Source organism: Polypterus senegalus, chromosome 2 (genome assembly GCF_016835505.1).
Source record: "Polypterus senegalus isolate Bchr_013 chromosome 2, ASM1683550v1, whole genome shotgun sequence".
NCBI lineage: Eukaryota > Metazoa > Chordata > Cladistia > Polypteriformes > Polypteridae > Polypterus > Polypterus senegalus.
Genome location: NC_053155.1, coordinates 204,740,361 through 204,754,223, shown reverse-complemented (window position 1 = coordinate 204,754,223; position 13,863 = coordinate 204,740,361). Strand labels below are relative to the sequence as shown.

The window sequence follows — 13,863 nt, the reverse complement described above, 5'->3', positions numbered from 1 at the left end:
ATAGACAGACTTGGTACTCAGACAGAGTAAAAGTCATCCAAGTGACTCTCCACTTCAACTTCATTGACGTTTTCAGTTTGGTATGAGCTTCTTTCTTTTTGATTAACCACGACTGAACTGCAGACTTAGGGATGAATAATTCAGTGATCAGCTTACAAAAATGAATATGTATTAATGCAGAAATACTCTTTTACTGAGCAATCATCTAATTGGGAGCAGTTCTCACATGTGCAAAAAGGGGAGTCTCTGATGGGATCCATTCATCATAACTTACTGACAACCCTGTTGAACACACCAACATTAACAGTTTAACCATCTGAGTGTACAAACGCAGCTTCATCTTCCATCCTTTGATCAATCCATTAGCACTGAATATAGTGTGAAACTCATCATCTATAGTTATAGTGTGTGTGTGTATATACTGTATATATATATATATATATATATATATATATATATATATATATATATATATATATATATATATATACACTGCTCACAAAAATTAAAGGAACACTTTAAAGAAACACATTAGATACATCAGATCTCAATATGAAGTTGGATATCTATACAAATAACGACAGGGCAATGTCTTAGGAACAAAAGGATGCCAAGTCTTTTAATGGAAATAAATAATGGAAATGTGGCAGGCTAGTCCATTTTTTCAAAAACTTAATTTCTGCTACTCAAAATGCTTTCCAGTATCTTGTGTGGCCCCCACAAGCTTGTATGCATGCTTGACAACATCGGGGCATGCTCCTAATGAGACGACGGATGGTGTCTTGTGCCATTTCCTCCCAGATCTGTATGAGGGCATCCCTGAGCTGTTGTACAGTCTGAGGAGCAACCTGGCAGCGCCTAATGGACCGAAACATAATGTCCCACAGATGTTCTATTGGGTTAAAGTCAGGGGATCGTGAAGGCCATTCAATTGTTTCAATTCCTTCATCCTCCAGGTACTGCCTGCATACTCTTGCCACATGAGGCCGGGCATTGTCGTGCATTAGGAGGAAACCAGGACCTACTGCATCAGCGTAGGGTCTGACAATGGGTCCAAGGATTTCATCCTGATACCTAATGGCAGTCAAGATGCCGTTGTCTAGCCTGTAGAGGTCTGTGAGTCGCTCCATGGATATGCCTCCAAGATCATCACTGACCCACCACCAAACCAGTCATGCTAAACGATGTTACAGGCAGCATAATATTCTCCATGGCTTCTCCTGACCCTTTCATGTCTTTCACATATACTCAGGGTGAACCTGCTCTCATCTGTGAAAAGCACAGGACGCCAGTGGTGGACCTGCCAATTCTGGTATTCTATGGCAAATGCCAATTGAGCTCCCCGGTGCTGTGCAGTGAGCACAGGGCGCAGTAGACATTTGGGCCCTCAGGTAACCCTCATGAAGTCTGTTTCTGATTGTTTGGTCAGAGACATTCACACCAGTGGCCTACTGGAGGTCATTTTGTCGGGCTCTGGCAGTGCTCATCCTGTTCCTCCTTGCCCAAAGGAGCAGATACTGGTCCTGCTGATGGGTTATGGACCTTCTATGGCCCTCTCCAGCTCTCCTAGACTAACTGCCTGTCTCCTGGAATCTCCTCCATGCCCTTGAGACTGTGCAGGGAGACACAGCAAACCTTCTGGCAATGACACGTATTGATGTGCCATCCTGGAGAAGTTGGACTACCTGTGCAACCTCTGTAGGGTCCAGGTATCACCTCGTGCTACCAGTAGTGACACTGACTGTAGCCAAATGCAAAACTAGTGAAGAATCAGTCAGAAAAGATGAGGAGGGAAAAATGTCAGTGGCCTCCACCTGTTAAACCATTCCTGTTTTGGGGGTCATCTCATTGTTGCCCCTCTAGTGCATCTGTTGTTAATTTCATTAACACCACAGCAGCTGAAACTGATTAACAACCCCCTCTGCTACTTAACTGACCAGATTAATATCCCATAAGATTAAAAAGTGTTCCTTTAATTCTTTTGAGCAGTATATATATATATATATATATATATATATATATATATATATATATATATATATATATATATATATATATATACAGTGGAACCTCGGTTTGCGAGCATAATTCGTTCCGGAAACGTGCTCGCAATCCAAAACACTCATATATCAAAGTGAATTTCCCCATAAGAAATAATGGAAATTCAGATGATTTGTTCCACAACCCAAAACTATTCATATAAAAAGGATTAATACAAAATATAAAGTAAAATACATAATACAAATTAACCTGCAATTTACCTTTAAAAAGAATCATGGCTGGTGTGAGTTTCTAAACTCATGTGGGATTCCACCCAACGGGACGACACGCTGAAGAGTGTCCCAAAGCAATCGCAGTCTCCCGGCGCTGTAGCAGTTCACCGTATAAGCGCATCCAAAAAGATCAAGGAACATTATAAAGATCCCGCTGCAATAAATAACAGCGCTGTTGCTGTTTCAAACTGAATAAACTGGTGTTTATTCAGCTGGTCTTAAAGTACTGAGACTCAGTTTCGTGTTTTGGGGAGCAAGATGAGAGAAGCGCTGTAAATAGAGAGAAGCGCTGGGCGAGCAAGAATAGTAGAGAGAGAGAAAAAGACGCACTGGGCGAGCAAGCGAGCAAGATAAGGAGAGAGAGAAAAAGACGCGATGAGGGAGCGAGCGAGCAAGATAAGGAGAGAGAGAGAAAAAGAACCACCATCAGCTCAGTTGTGATTACATGACGCTCAGCAGACAAAGTGTATCCATACTACTCGTATTGCAAGACATTGCTCGTTTATCAAGTCAAAATTTATTAAAAATTTTTGCTCGTCTTGCAAAACACTCGTAAACCAAGTTACTCGTAAACCGAGGTTCCACTGTATATATATATATATATCCTGAGCAGAATGAGCAGAAGAACCTAAAATAATTACATGAAAGCATCACAATATTTTTGTTGTAAATAGTGATAAACAACTGAAAAGAATTTCTAAAAACCCTGCAGATTACAATTTTTCAACAATGCATAATTTGTCTGCCACCTACACTAGTGCAATAAAAAGTCCTACCATTAGTATCAAAACTATGGAACATCTTATGCAAAATCATGAATGGGACCTGCATGTTCAGGTTCATAGATGGCGACAAACTTTAAATGCTTTGATTCTTTTGTCATTTAGTTTGTGTTTCCATTGATCAATGGGGATCCTTGATTCTCCATTAACTTTTTGTCTTTTCATAGCTTCAGCAACTCTTTTATGCTCTTTGTTAAATTCATGTCTACTAAAAAAGTGGATGACTATAATTTTTAGCTGCTACATAGAAGACGTCTGGTTCTTGTCAAGGTATGGTTTTGCACAGCAAAATTTGTGCTCAGCATTAGCCTCTAAACAAATAATGCCTTTTAACTGCTACTCTGAAATCACAGGGTGGCCTTTTTCTGTCTGGACTTTTTTAGCAGGTGGTGGAACATTGTGAAAATCCCTCAGCAGTCTCCACTCTGACTTTTTCTCTTTGGATTAACAACCTTTAAGAAAATGTAAATTAGAAGCAGAAATTCAGTGCTTTTTTGAGTGGTTGAAAGAAATAAATGTGGTTGAAATAAAACCCTCACTCCATAAGGGTAAAAACCACATAAAATCTCAGTGAGTCACTAGCTTTCATTTAAAGTATTTCCTCCATGTTTGCTTGATTTTCAGCATGTAGTAACATGCACGCAGCTACATTATGTTGATCATTTCAAAATCTTTACCATGCTCAATTCAGACACCTCACTGTAGTTACAACATGCAGTAGGTAACCAGGCAGTATTTGCAAAAAATACGGTAAACAGAATTAAAAATTAAAATAACAAAATAGAAGAGGCTAAAGGAAGTTCTCAAAGTACAAAAGCACAACAATAATAAGAAACCTGAGAAAGGTCAAAGTAAAAAAAAAATCACAACAGCACACTACTGGCAGAATTTTTGTAGTATTACAAACACAGAGGGCAAATAGTTCCAAATCTTTAAATGAAACTAAGATAACATAAAAGTATTATTGATACAGGTACAGTACACCTGCACCTATCATATCTTTTTGAGTTATATGTCTTATCACTTACATTAAAATGAATGACATTTTTTTTCAACTTCCTTAATGCAACATATGACTCATTTGAGTGGTTTTGACAGAAAAACCCCATGCATTAAAATTATTTTGCAGTGCATGCACACAAGCAAGCCACTTATAACAGCCACTGCTGATAACATTTAATTGGTAGTGCAGGTACTTAAATAGTGGTGTTTTGGTCACATATCATGGAGGTGACTTTATGTAACTGTTTGTAAGTCAGCAGGCTTGTCATTGCATGCTGTAGTCACTGGCATAGCAATGGATTGTGCAGATTGTGCAAAGCACAAGGACCTATGAGCTTGGGGGGCCCACTTGGTGCCATATAGATTTTAAAAAAATGTTTTAATAATTTATCTAAAACAGCGGTTTCACAGTCTCAATGCAGTGTCTCGTTACCATCAACTCTGAACTCGATGGCTGATGACAAATCGTATGTTGCTGCCGATCTTCTCGTTGAATGCTAAAGCACCGACATTTCACTGCCATTTTGCACTCAATTGTTGTCATTTTGTGCTATTTTCAATCCATCCTGTCAACCAAGTCAACTGTTTTCGAAGTAGCTAAACTGTTGCTGATAGATCACTGCACACCATTGTCTACTTCCAGTGGTGTTTGCACGGCTTACATTTTACTGCTGACTATACCAGCGACAGTTGCTGTGTGTGAACGATCATTCTCCAAGTTAAAACCCATCAAAAATGACCTCAGAATCACCACATCACAAGACAGACTTAATGACTTGGCTGTACTCTCATTTGAAAACGAGCGTGCCAGACAACTTGATGTGTCAAACATTGTTGAGACTTTTGCACAACAGAAGGAATGCAAGAGAGTATTTTAAGGTACTAATGATATTAGAAGTAATATGATATGTGACTTGTCAGTCAGTTCTGTTTTTGTAAGCTTTAACAGTTCAACAAATCTGTAATCTGTTTTATTGGGTTCCTTAGTATGGCTTACTGTGCATTAGTGTCACTACCGTGAGGATTTGTGAGCGTGACCACTTTATGTAAAACAGGTCGATTGTGTCAGACGGTGTTGTTGTTTTAGTTTGTTACAAATTGAAATTACTTCATTTTATATACAGTATAGCACAGAACAGTTTCTACTTTGTAGCTTATGTTATATTTTAATCATCTTCTTTCACAAAATTGTCTTGGAAAAGTAGGCAGGTACACATTTTACATATATGTATATACTACTACTACTGCTACCCACACCTCCTACATTCAATTCCCACAATTTATTTTATTTTTGCTAACTTACAGTGGCTGTAATAAAGTGATTTAAAAAGATATTACAAATTTCATTTAGAGAGCTGGTTTGTTTGTCACCAGTGTGTGATAGTGACTTGGTCGTCGACGCCACTGCCCAGCCAGCTCCTAGGATCTAGTTGTGAATAAATTACTAGGAGTTATGCTTGACAAGAGGGGCCCACCTCAGGACGCTGCACAGGGGCCTTCAGCAAGCTAGCTATGCCATTGGCTGTAGTATTATGTGCTCTAAGCAAGGAGAGAAGACAAGCAGTTTTTAGTAACACTTTAGTTTAGGTACTACAAATGTGCATCTGTTATTTATTTGCATTTATGTAACAAGACCTTAACAAAGGCTTTTTTCTGGGCTTAATTGCTCTTATAAAGTATCAGTAAACAGGTTATGCATCTGGTGTTGTGAGGCATACTAAGAGTCTCTGATACACTGGTAAAATTACTTGTGAATATGAAAGATGCATAGGTCTTACTGCAGTATGCAATATCATGACAAAAATGTCTTACTTAAGCCACCGCTGACTACAATGTGGCTATTTTAGTAATTTATATTGCTCGGAGATGAATAACCATTTTACTGAGTCTTTGAAAGTGTTAGTTACATCAATAGAAGCTTTTGTTAAGATCTTGTTGCATAAGAGTAAATGAGTAATAGATGCATTTTTGCAGTACCTAAACTAAAGTGTAACCTGTTTTTGTTTTGTCATGGTGTCTTCAGGATTCTCTTGTGATGAATGTCCTAGTGGTATGGGACTCTGATCCAACTGATGAAATGGGGCATTTTAATTGCTTGCTTCATAGTCCTGTGGTTTGCTACAGGGTAGCTGCCATGCCATACTGTGAGGCAGATTGTCAGTAATCTCCCAATGTGCAATCTGTAGAAGTTAGTGACAAATTGGGTAAACATTTTCTCTTTAACAATATAGATGGTATTGATCAAACCAAACAATATCTTCAGAGGTTAGACCCCTATGGAATTAAATCTACTCTGTTCTTCAAAAGCAACTCCATTAACTTTAAAGTTGCACTCTTAAGTCGGCTGAAGCACACTGTTTTCAGCTTTTTTCTGCTGACAATAAAGGACAGGTTGCTGTTATTACACCATTAGTTCAACCTAAATCCAACTTTATTTATTTTCCAAAGCACGCTAGTTAACAGAAATACATTTTTATTTCTAGTAATTGTTTAACTGATACTGTTAGTAGTATAAATTCTCTGTCAGCAGATAATATGTTGAGATCTGCTGGAAATAAAAAAAAACAGGCAGTGCTATTCTGTGCTGCAGTTCAGTAGGACCGCTTTAAGTATTAGTGACTGGCGTAACACTGGGCACCTGAAATAGGCAAGACAGCCTTGAATATGTCTCAATGTATGCAATATCGTATTGTTCATTATTATCACGATCTAAAATGCATATATATTTTATGACTACTCTATAAACTATAGCTGAAAGGAAGAATAAATGGAATGAACTCAAAGAGCATGTTACACATTGTGAAAATTGCTTACATAAACTTAAAGTGCACTAATTTTGTTTTAGCTAGCTTTGCAAAGCATTACAAACATAACAAAGAGAAACAAAAATGTTTAAAGTAGCTACTCATGACATTTCCCAACAGATTTTTTTTTAATCAATACCTATTCATATATTAGGTGTCTTTGAGGATATTATTCTTTTAGCTTCATTATCTGAGTCTAACTCATGGTCAGATCCAAAGATCAAGAACAAACATGTTATTGTCTTCATATGCCTTCCTGATTAGCTAAAAGTTAGTGATAATTTGTTTATTAACAGCAATGACTTCAATTTGATAAAGTTTATGTGGATGATTAGAAAAGAATTTCTTATGAACCTTTAGTGATGAAAACGTGACATGCATGCAAGAAGATACATTGAAAAAGTGAGGGGTCATTTGACATTGAATTGGTTACAAGTACCTAAACATATAGATCACAGCGTTAATGCAGAAAAAAATAAGATAATATTATTAATGTAAAGGTAATACCAGTGAAGTAGTGAAATACCTGCAGCTGAAGTTCTTCCCAGCGAATATTGAAGGTCTCTAGTTTCTCGTTGATCAGCTCATCTAAAATACCTCCATCTGTAAGAGTTTGGGCAAGCTCCCGAATCTGATTACGATTGTCATCTGGATGGCGCATGACACTCTCTAAAGACTAAATAAAATAGGAAAAAAACAATTTGTTACAGAGATTCAGAACTAAAACAATGGAAGCAGATCTATTTAGGCAGACCCTAGACTCATGCATAAATCATACACATCAATTTGTTCTCTAAATATGAGTGCTAGAATGAAGTATAGGGAATCATCCAAAAAATACAATACTGCATTGATGAGCATTCCTAATTTCCCAGAAAGCATATCCAATTACACTTCTGATAAAGACATTATATTTTCAGCATATGGCTCAATTATGACATAAGGGATATGACTGAACTACAGTTTTGATTCAAATATGCTTATAATTACACATATTATATGTAATACCAAGTAATATAAACCTATTTAGATTTACAGTGGCTAGCTAATGACTGTAAGAAAAAAAAATATATAACAGTTTGTTTTGTGAAATCATAAGAAAGACAACAGGTATAATGTGAGAACTATTTATGTAGAGCTCTCTGTATTTGTTTATTAAAACAGCACACATATTACTATTTTAAATGTTTGTTGGATTGCTGTTATAAGAAATGAATGAAAATCATTATAACTAACACACAATTATGCTATTATTGCATATTATATTTGTTTTTCCGGAAAAATGTCAAAGAAAAGGGGGAAGATAATTCTGAACATATGTTAAAAATTAAGGGCATTGTTGAAGTGCAATGTATACACTATATGCAAATCCAGCAGCACTGAGAAAGACATTACTCACACATGCCCTCATCTTTGTACCCTATTGCTTTCTGGGACCCGCTAGAGGGTCCCAAACTCACATCTCTAGACTCAAAAATAGTTTTTATTCTAGAGCCATTACTGAACTGAATTTGGTGAAAACAATTACTTCGCTAAAATTATGCAGCCAACAGTGCCCTTTTTTAGGGAACTTGCATGTAATTTTGTTTATCATGTAAGCTCTTGTGTTCCAAAATATGTGAATTACAAAATTTTAACATTTGTGCTTCATAACCAAGCCAAAACTGATGCTGAAAACCACCAAATCCAGTACTGTGCTAGAAGTGACTGTGCCATATACAGGTATAGAGGACTAGTTCAGGTACATTTAAAATAGACATCAATGAATGTCTGAAGGCATACTGTTCTCTAGCATTAGAAGTTTAAAAACTGCATGATAGTGGGTTGAATTATTCTCTTGATATATCCTACGTAATGTTGCAATAAGTATCTCCGACCAGACACAGACTAATTCAAAACAAAATTCAGAGAAAAGCCAAGCAAAATGACATCTTTTATTGGCTAACTAAAAAGATTACAGTATGCAAGCTTTCGAGGCAACTCAGGCCCCTTCTTCAGGCAAGATGTAATACAGAAACTGGAGTTCCCTGTGTTTAAATACACACTAGGATAAGAAACAACTTTAGTAAAGGGGCCTGAGTTGCCTCGAAAGTTTGCATATTGTAATCTTTTTAGATGGCCAATAAAAGATGTAATTTTGCTTGGCTTTTCTCTACACTCATAATGGCTAACATGGTACAACACCCTAGTACTAAAAACAAAATTCAGAAACACATGTGTTGCTGTGTTCACATGCTTGTGGACTTGTCAGAGCTCTGACTTCTGACATTTCACTTTCCCACTTCAGAGCGTTCAATGGGAAAGTCAGACCATTCGGATAAACGTGAAACCGCTGTGGATCTATAAAAAAAAGTGATTAAAATTAAATGGCATGTTTTGTATAAATAAAGAGTAAAATGAACATATTAAATGTGTATCACTTTGCTCAAAATATAATTTGACCAAAAATGGCATGTCATTGTAACCAGGTGATAAGTTTTATTTTAAAGATTGACTAAGGTGAAGGGTCAATGTTCTTCATAACTCATACAATACAAGTACCTTTGTTTAGTCTGAAATGACCAACTTGTATTTCCCAGTTGGTACAGCACTCAAGTGCAATTTCTGACTCAGCAACTTTGGATTTACCAACTGTTCGAGAGCTTGTAAAAGCAGCATCTATATTTCTGATTTGATAGATAGATAGATAGATAGATAGATACTTTATTAATCCCAAGGGGAAATTTACATAATTCAGCAGCAGTATACTGATACAAAAAACAATATAATTTAAAGAATAATAAAAATGCATGTAAAGGCAGACAATAACTGAATAATGTTAGCATTTACTCCCCCAGGTGGAATTGAAGAGTCGCATAATGTGGGGGAGGAACGATCTCCTCAGTCTGTCAGTGGAGCAGGACAGTGACAGCAGTCTGTCACTGAAGCTACTCCTCTGCCTGGAGATGACACTTTTCCATGATTGACAGGAGTTTGATTAGCGCCCCTTGCTCTGCTACAGATGTTAAACTATCCAGCTTCATTTCTACAGTAGAGCCTGCCTTCCTAACAAGTTTGTCCAGGCGTGAGATGTCCTTCTTCTTTATGCTGCCTCCCTAGCACACCACCGCGTAGAAGAGGGCACTTGCCACAACCGTCTGATAGAACATCTGCAGCATCTTATTGCAGATTTTGAAGAACGCCAAGCTTCTAAGGAAGTATAGTTGGCTCTGACCTTTCTTATACAGAGCATCAGTATTGGCAGTCCAGTCCAATTTATCATCCAGCTGCACTCCCAGGTATTTATAGGTCTGTATCCTCTGCACACAGTCACCTCTGATGATCGCGGGATCCGTGAGGGGCCTGGTTCTCCTAAAATCCACCACCAGTTCATTGGTCTTGCTGGAGTTTAGGTGTAAGTGGTTTGATTGCATGACAAGTTAAAGCAGCATTTCATGCTACTCCTTATTTCTCTTTGTTTTGGATTAATTCTGTTACCCTCAATGATAAAAACATAAAGATGTAAGTTTTGTATAATACTAGACTCTTCATTCTCAATATTTTAGTCAGGTTCTAAAGACTTGAATAGCTAATTTGGTCTCATCATGTTATAGTTAAAAGCAGTTATGAAATTCTCAGAAGCTGGATTATTACAGACTTAATGAGAAAGTAAATAAGAACAGTTGTTTTGAAAACACATTTTTTCAGGTGAGACGGGTTGCTGGAGAAAATGGAAACTAATATCAATACCATCAAGAAAGAAAATTGAGAATAATGATCAAAATGCACAAGGCCAAAAATCACAAGGTACTAGAAATTTTACAAAAACACAGCAAATTTTGATGAAACAAAAAAATGCTTGGAAAGAGCAGGGGCTTGTTTAAATACAGTAGCTAATGGAAAAGTTAAATTGGGGTAAATGCACTGTAAGTGCTGTTGCCAAGTAACAAAAGAGACAGCTGTACGAGACAGAACTGTGACGAGGTTTGCTGAAAAGATGAGTCATCAAATTTAAAAATGATTTTTTTTTGTTAATCTATATAAAAATGAATTGGTAATTCATTTTTATTCTCAGACCCACAGAGTTGATCATCCTTAGTTACTTTTTCTTCAGCTTTTACAAATAATCCACATTTCTGGTTGTGTCTTCAGTGCTAAGGATTACTCCAGATCTTAGCTGGAATGTAATGCTGTATTAGATCAAATTAAAAGACTGAATATGGATACAGTAATATATGTGGTTGAAAAGGCAGCATATGTTTATTATAATTTTTAAGGAATAAAAAAAAAAAGAATTGTAGTAAGAGAAATGAAAATACACAACAGCTGAATAATTTGCTAGTATTCTTCCTTATATAACAGTATGTATTTGAAAACAGAAAGCCATGTTCCAGCTGTCTATTATATTTCTTTGTGTGGACTTCTTTTGGTGTTTGCAATGGCATAAAAATGTGTAAATGACTATTTTCTGCTGAATGGCTCAAATTATCAAAAATATATTAATGTAGTACCTAACAGCTAATCATTAACCATTGTAAACTGTAATAGAATTTAATTTGTTGCTTGATACATGCCCTCTGATATATCACTAGTATGCATTAATTTGTGACTTTCTTCTTGCACCTAACATGTTTGATTTTTAGTCCTCTTTTTATACAAACCTATATACAGAAGTGTATTATTGGAAAATTATGTACTGGAGCTTTTATGTCTGGAATCTGACTTTTAAGCCCTTTGAGAGAAAGCATAGATAATAGCACCAAAAGTATAGTATAAGTATTAACCACAAAGCTTTCCTCACAGTGAATGTCAGTAACATGCATTTTGAAAACTGTCTAAGAAACAGAAATGTTATCTAATTTACTAAAGGCTGATTAATGATTTTAACATTGATACTCTATGTTTTGCTCAAAAGCAAAGTCTAGGTATAATGAACAGTCATTTATTTAGCGCTAGCTAGCTTTTTTATGATTTCACAAAACAAACTGTTATATTTCTGTTTCTTACAGTCATTAGCTAGCCACTGTAAGTCTAAATTGAATGCATAAAATAAATAAAAATGAGATCTCACACTTACAAACTCTTCATTGTGACAGAAAGACATACTGTATATATTTTTAGTATTATTTAGCATCTAGTGCTTCCTAGTTGATTAATCCCTTGTGAAATTTTATTGTGAAATTAAGTGTAAGATTTAGAACAATAGAAGTAATTTTTCAGCAAAGAATACTTCTTACAATAGTAATAATTATTATCTCAATAGTTCTAAAATAATGAGTATATAGAATGCACGACACAACAGAGTGTCAAGCTGCACACACATCCTCCTCCTCCCTGAGCAGCACTCCTGGCGGATCCCCACAAAGAATCCACCCTGGCTCATTCCCACCGTATATCAAAAGACTTTTATTTCTCCAGCTCAAGTATGGATCTCATCACAGAGGATCATTTGTTCTCTTATTATTAGCAATAGACAAAAACTGAATATGACCCTTTTTGTTCTGCCAAAAATGAGTATTCAGAAAAGAGGAAATGGATTTTAGATACGATCAACTGTTAAAGAGTTGTTCCTTTTTCAACATTATATATTTTAAATTTCTCAGTAATTATTATGATCAGCATAAACAGGTAACATTGGTGTTGTTTTGGCAGAGTAACCAGCAGAAACCCATTCTAATGTTTCATAGTTAAGAGAACTATATATAAACTAATGGCCATAAACACCGATAACGTGTCAAAAGTTGACCAACACAACGTAATTAACAGATAAACCCATACAGAAAAACTTAACTTCAAATTATTGCTACTTGAAGGTGATTAAAATAGTATTTTTTTTAAACGTGCTTCTGTATATTATATTTCTTTTAATAAATACCACAATTTAAAACTTTTTATGTGTTATTTATTGCCTAAGCTAAGATTTATGTAATATTAGTAAATGGAGAGGTCTAAATGATTGTCTGTTGTAACATTTATAACAATACAACTGAAAGAAGCCATTCTTATTTTTTTCTCACAACTGTATTTATTATTCTCAAATTTTATATGGTATGTTAATAAATTATGAAAACAACAGTAAAATAATAATGACCTGTCACAAAATTTACCATCAAAATTATGTTCTTAATTGACTGACAGTCTCACAGAGTATTTCAGGCAGGTTTCAGAACAAGTCTTCATTTTAAATAATTAGCTGTTTTACACATGCATCTGCCTTTTAGATCTGAGCCCAAAAGAGAAACAATTTACTAAAACAAAATGCTACAATTAATTTTAAATGTACAGAAATGATGCCGATCATAGTATTACTTCATATGAAATATATTATTGTAAAGTATAATTTAACAAGATGGACAAAAATGTGTTTGAACATATTTGACAGAATTATGCTTAACTATATATGCAAAGTCATAAAAATGGTTGAATAACAGTAACATGTTCAGAATATCGAGATAAATATGGCAGGGAATATGAAGGCAGGTTACAAGGCCAAGTCACTCACATCCATTGCTTCTGAGATCTCTTCTGCACCCCCCTGGATATTGTCTGTGGCTCTCAGCTTTGATTCTAGCTCATCAAGCCATCTGTTCTCTGACTCCAAATATGACAAAAGCTCACACCAGCAAGACCAGACCTCCTAAGGAGAAAGGATTACAAGGCAGATCATAAAATGACATTGTTTCTAAAATTAAGCAGTTGTCATAAAATTGAACTGTTGGAAACTTTCAAAATTTACATTATAAATTTAAAATATATTACTTATAGAGATTATTAAAATGATTAAAAAGCTGTACTTAGCATAATGTATGAATAGTGATGAACACTCGATACCTCTTTTTTTTTTTTTTTTGGAAGACTAAGATTCTAAATCAAATATACTGAAATATTTGATTTTATCATTTTGTAATAAACTAACACATTTCAGAAGATACTGTAATGACAGCATCTTCATTTAAACACCTCATTTTGCTGATAAATAACTGTGCTGAAACCTGCATTAATAGTGTGGGAAAAATATCACTG

The 13,863-nt window shown here is 35.6% G+C and overlaps 1 protein-coding gene across 12 annotated transcripts in view; it reads right to left on the bottom strand.

Moving 5' to 3' along the window:
• Positions 1-13,863, bottom strand: part of dmd (dystrophin) — a 2,654,580-nt gene that overhangs the window by 1,563,832 nt on the left and 1,076,885 nt on the right. For all 12 annotated transcript variants that reach the window (XM_039745194.1, XM_039745193.1, XM_039745197.1 and 9 more), the window contains exons 28-29: positions 13,343-13,477; positions 7,388-7,537 (exon numbers count right to left, since the gene is read on the bottom strand). In XM_039745194.1, the coding sequence (XP_039601128.1) occupies positions 7,388-7,537; positions 13,343-13,477 (285 nt within the window). The remainder of the gene's footprint in view (positions 1-7,387; positions 7,538-13,342; positions 13,478-13,863) is intronic.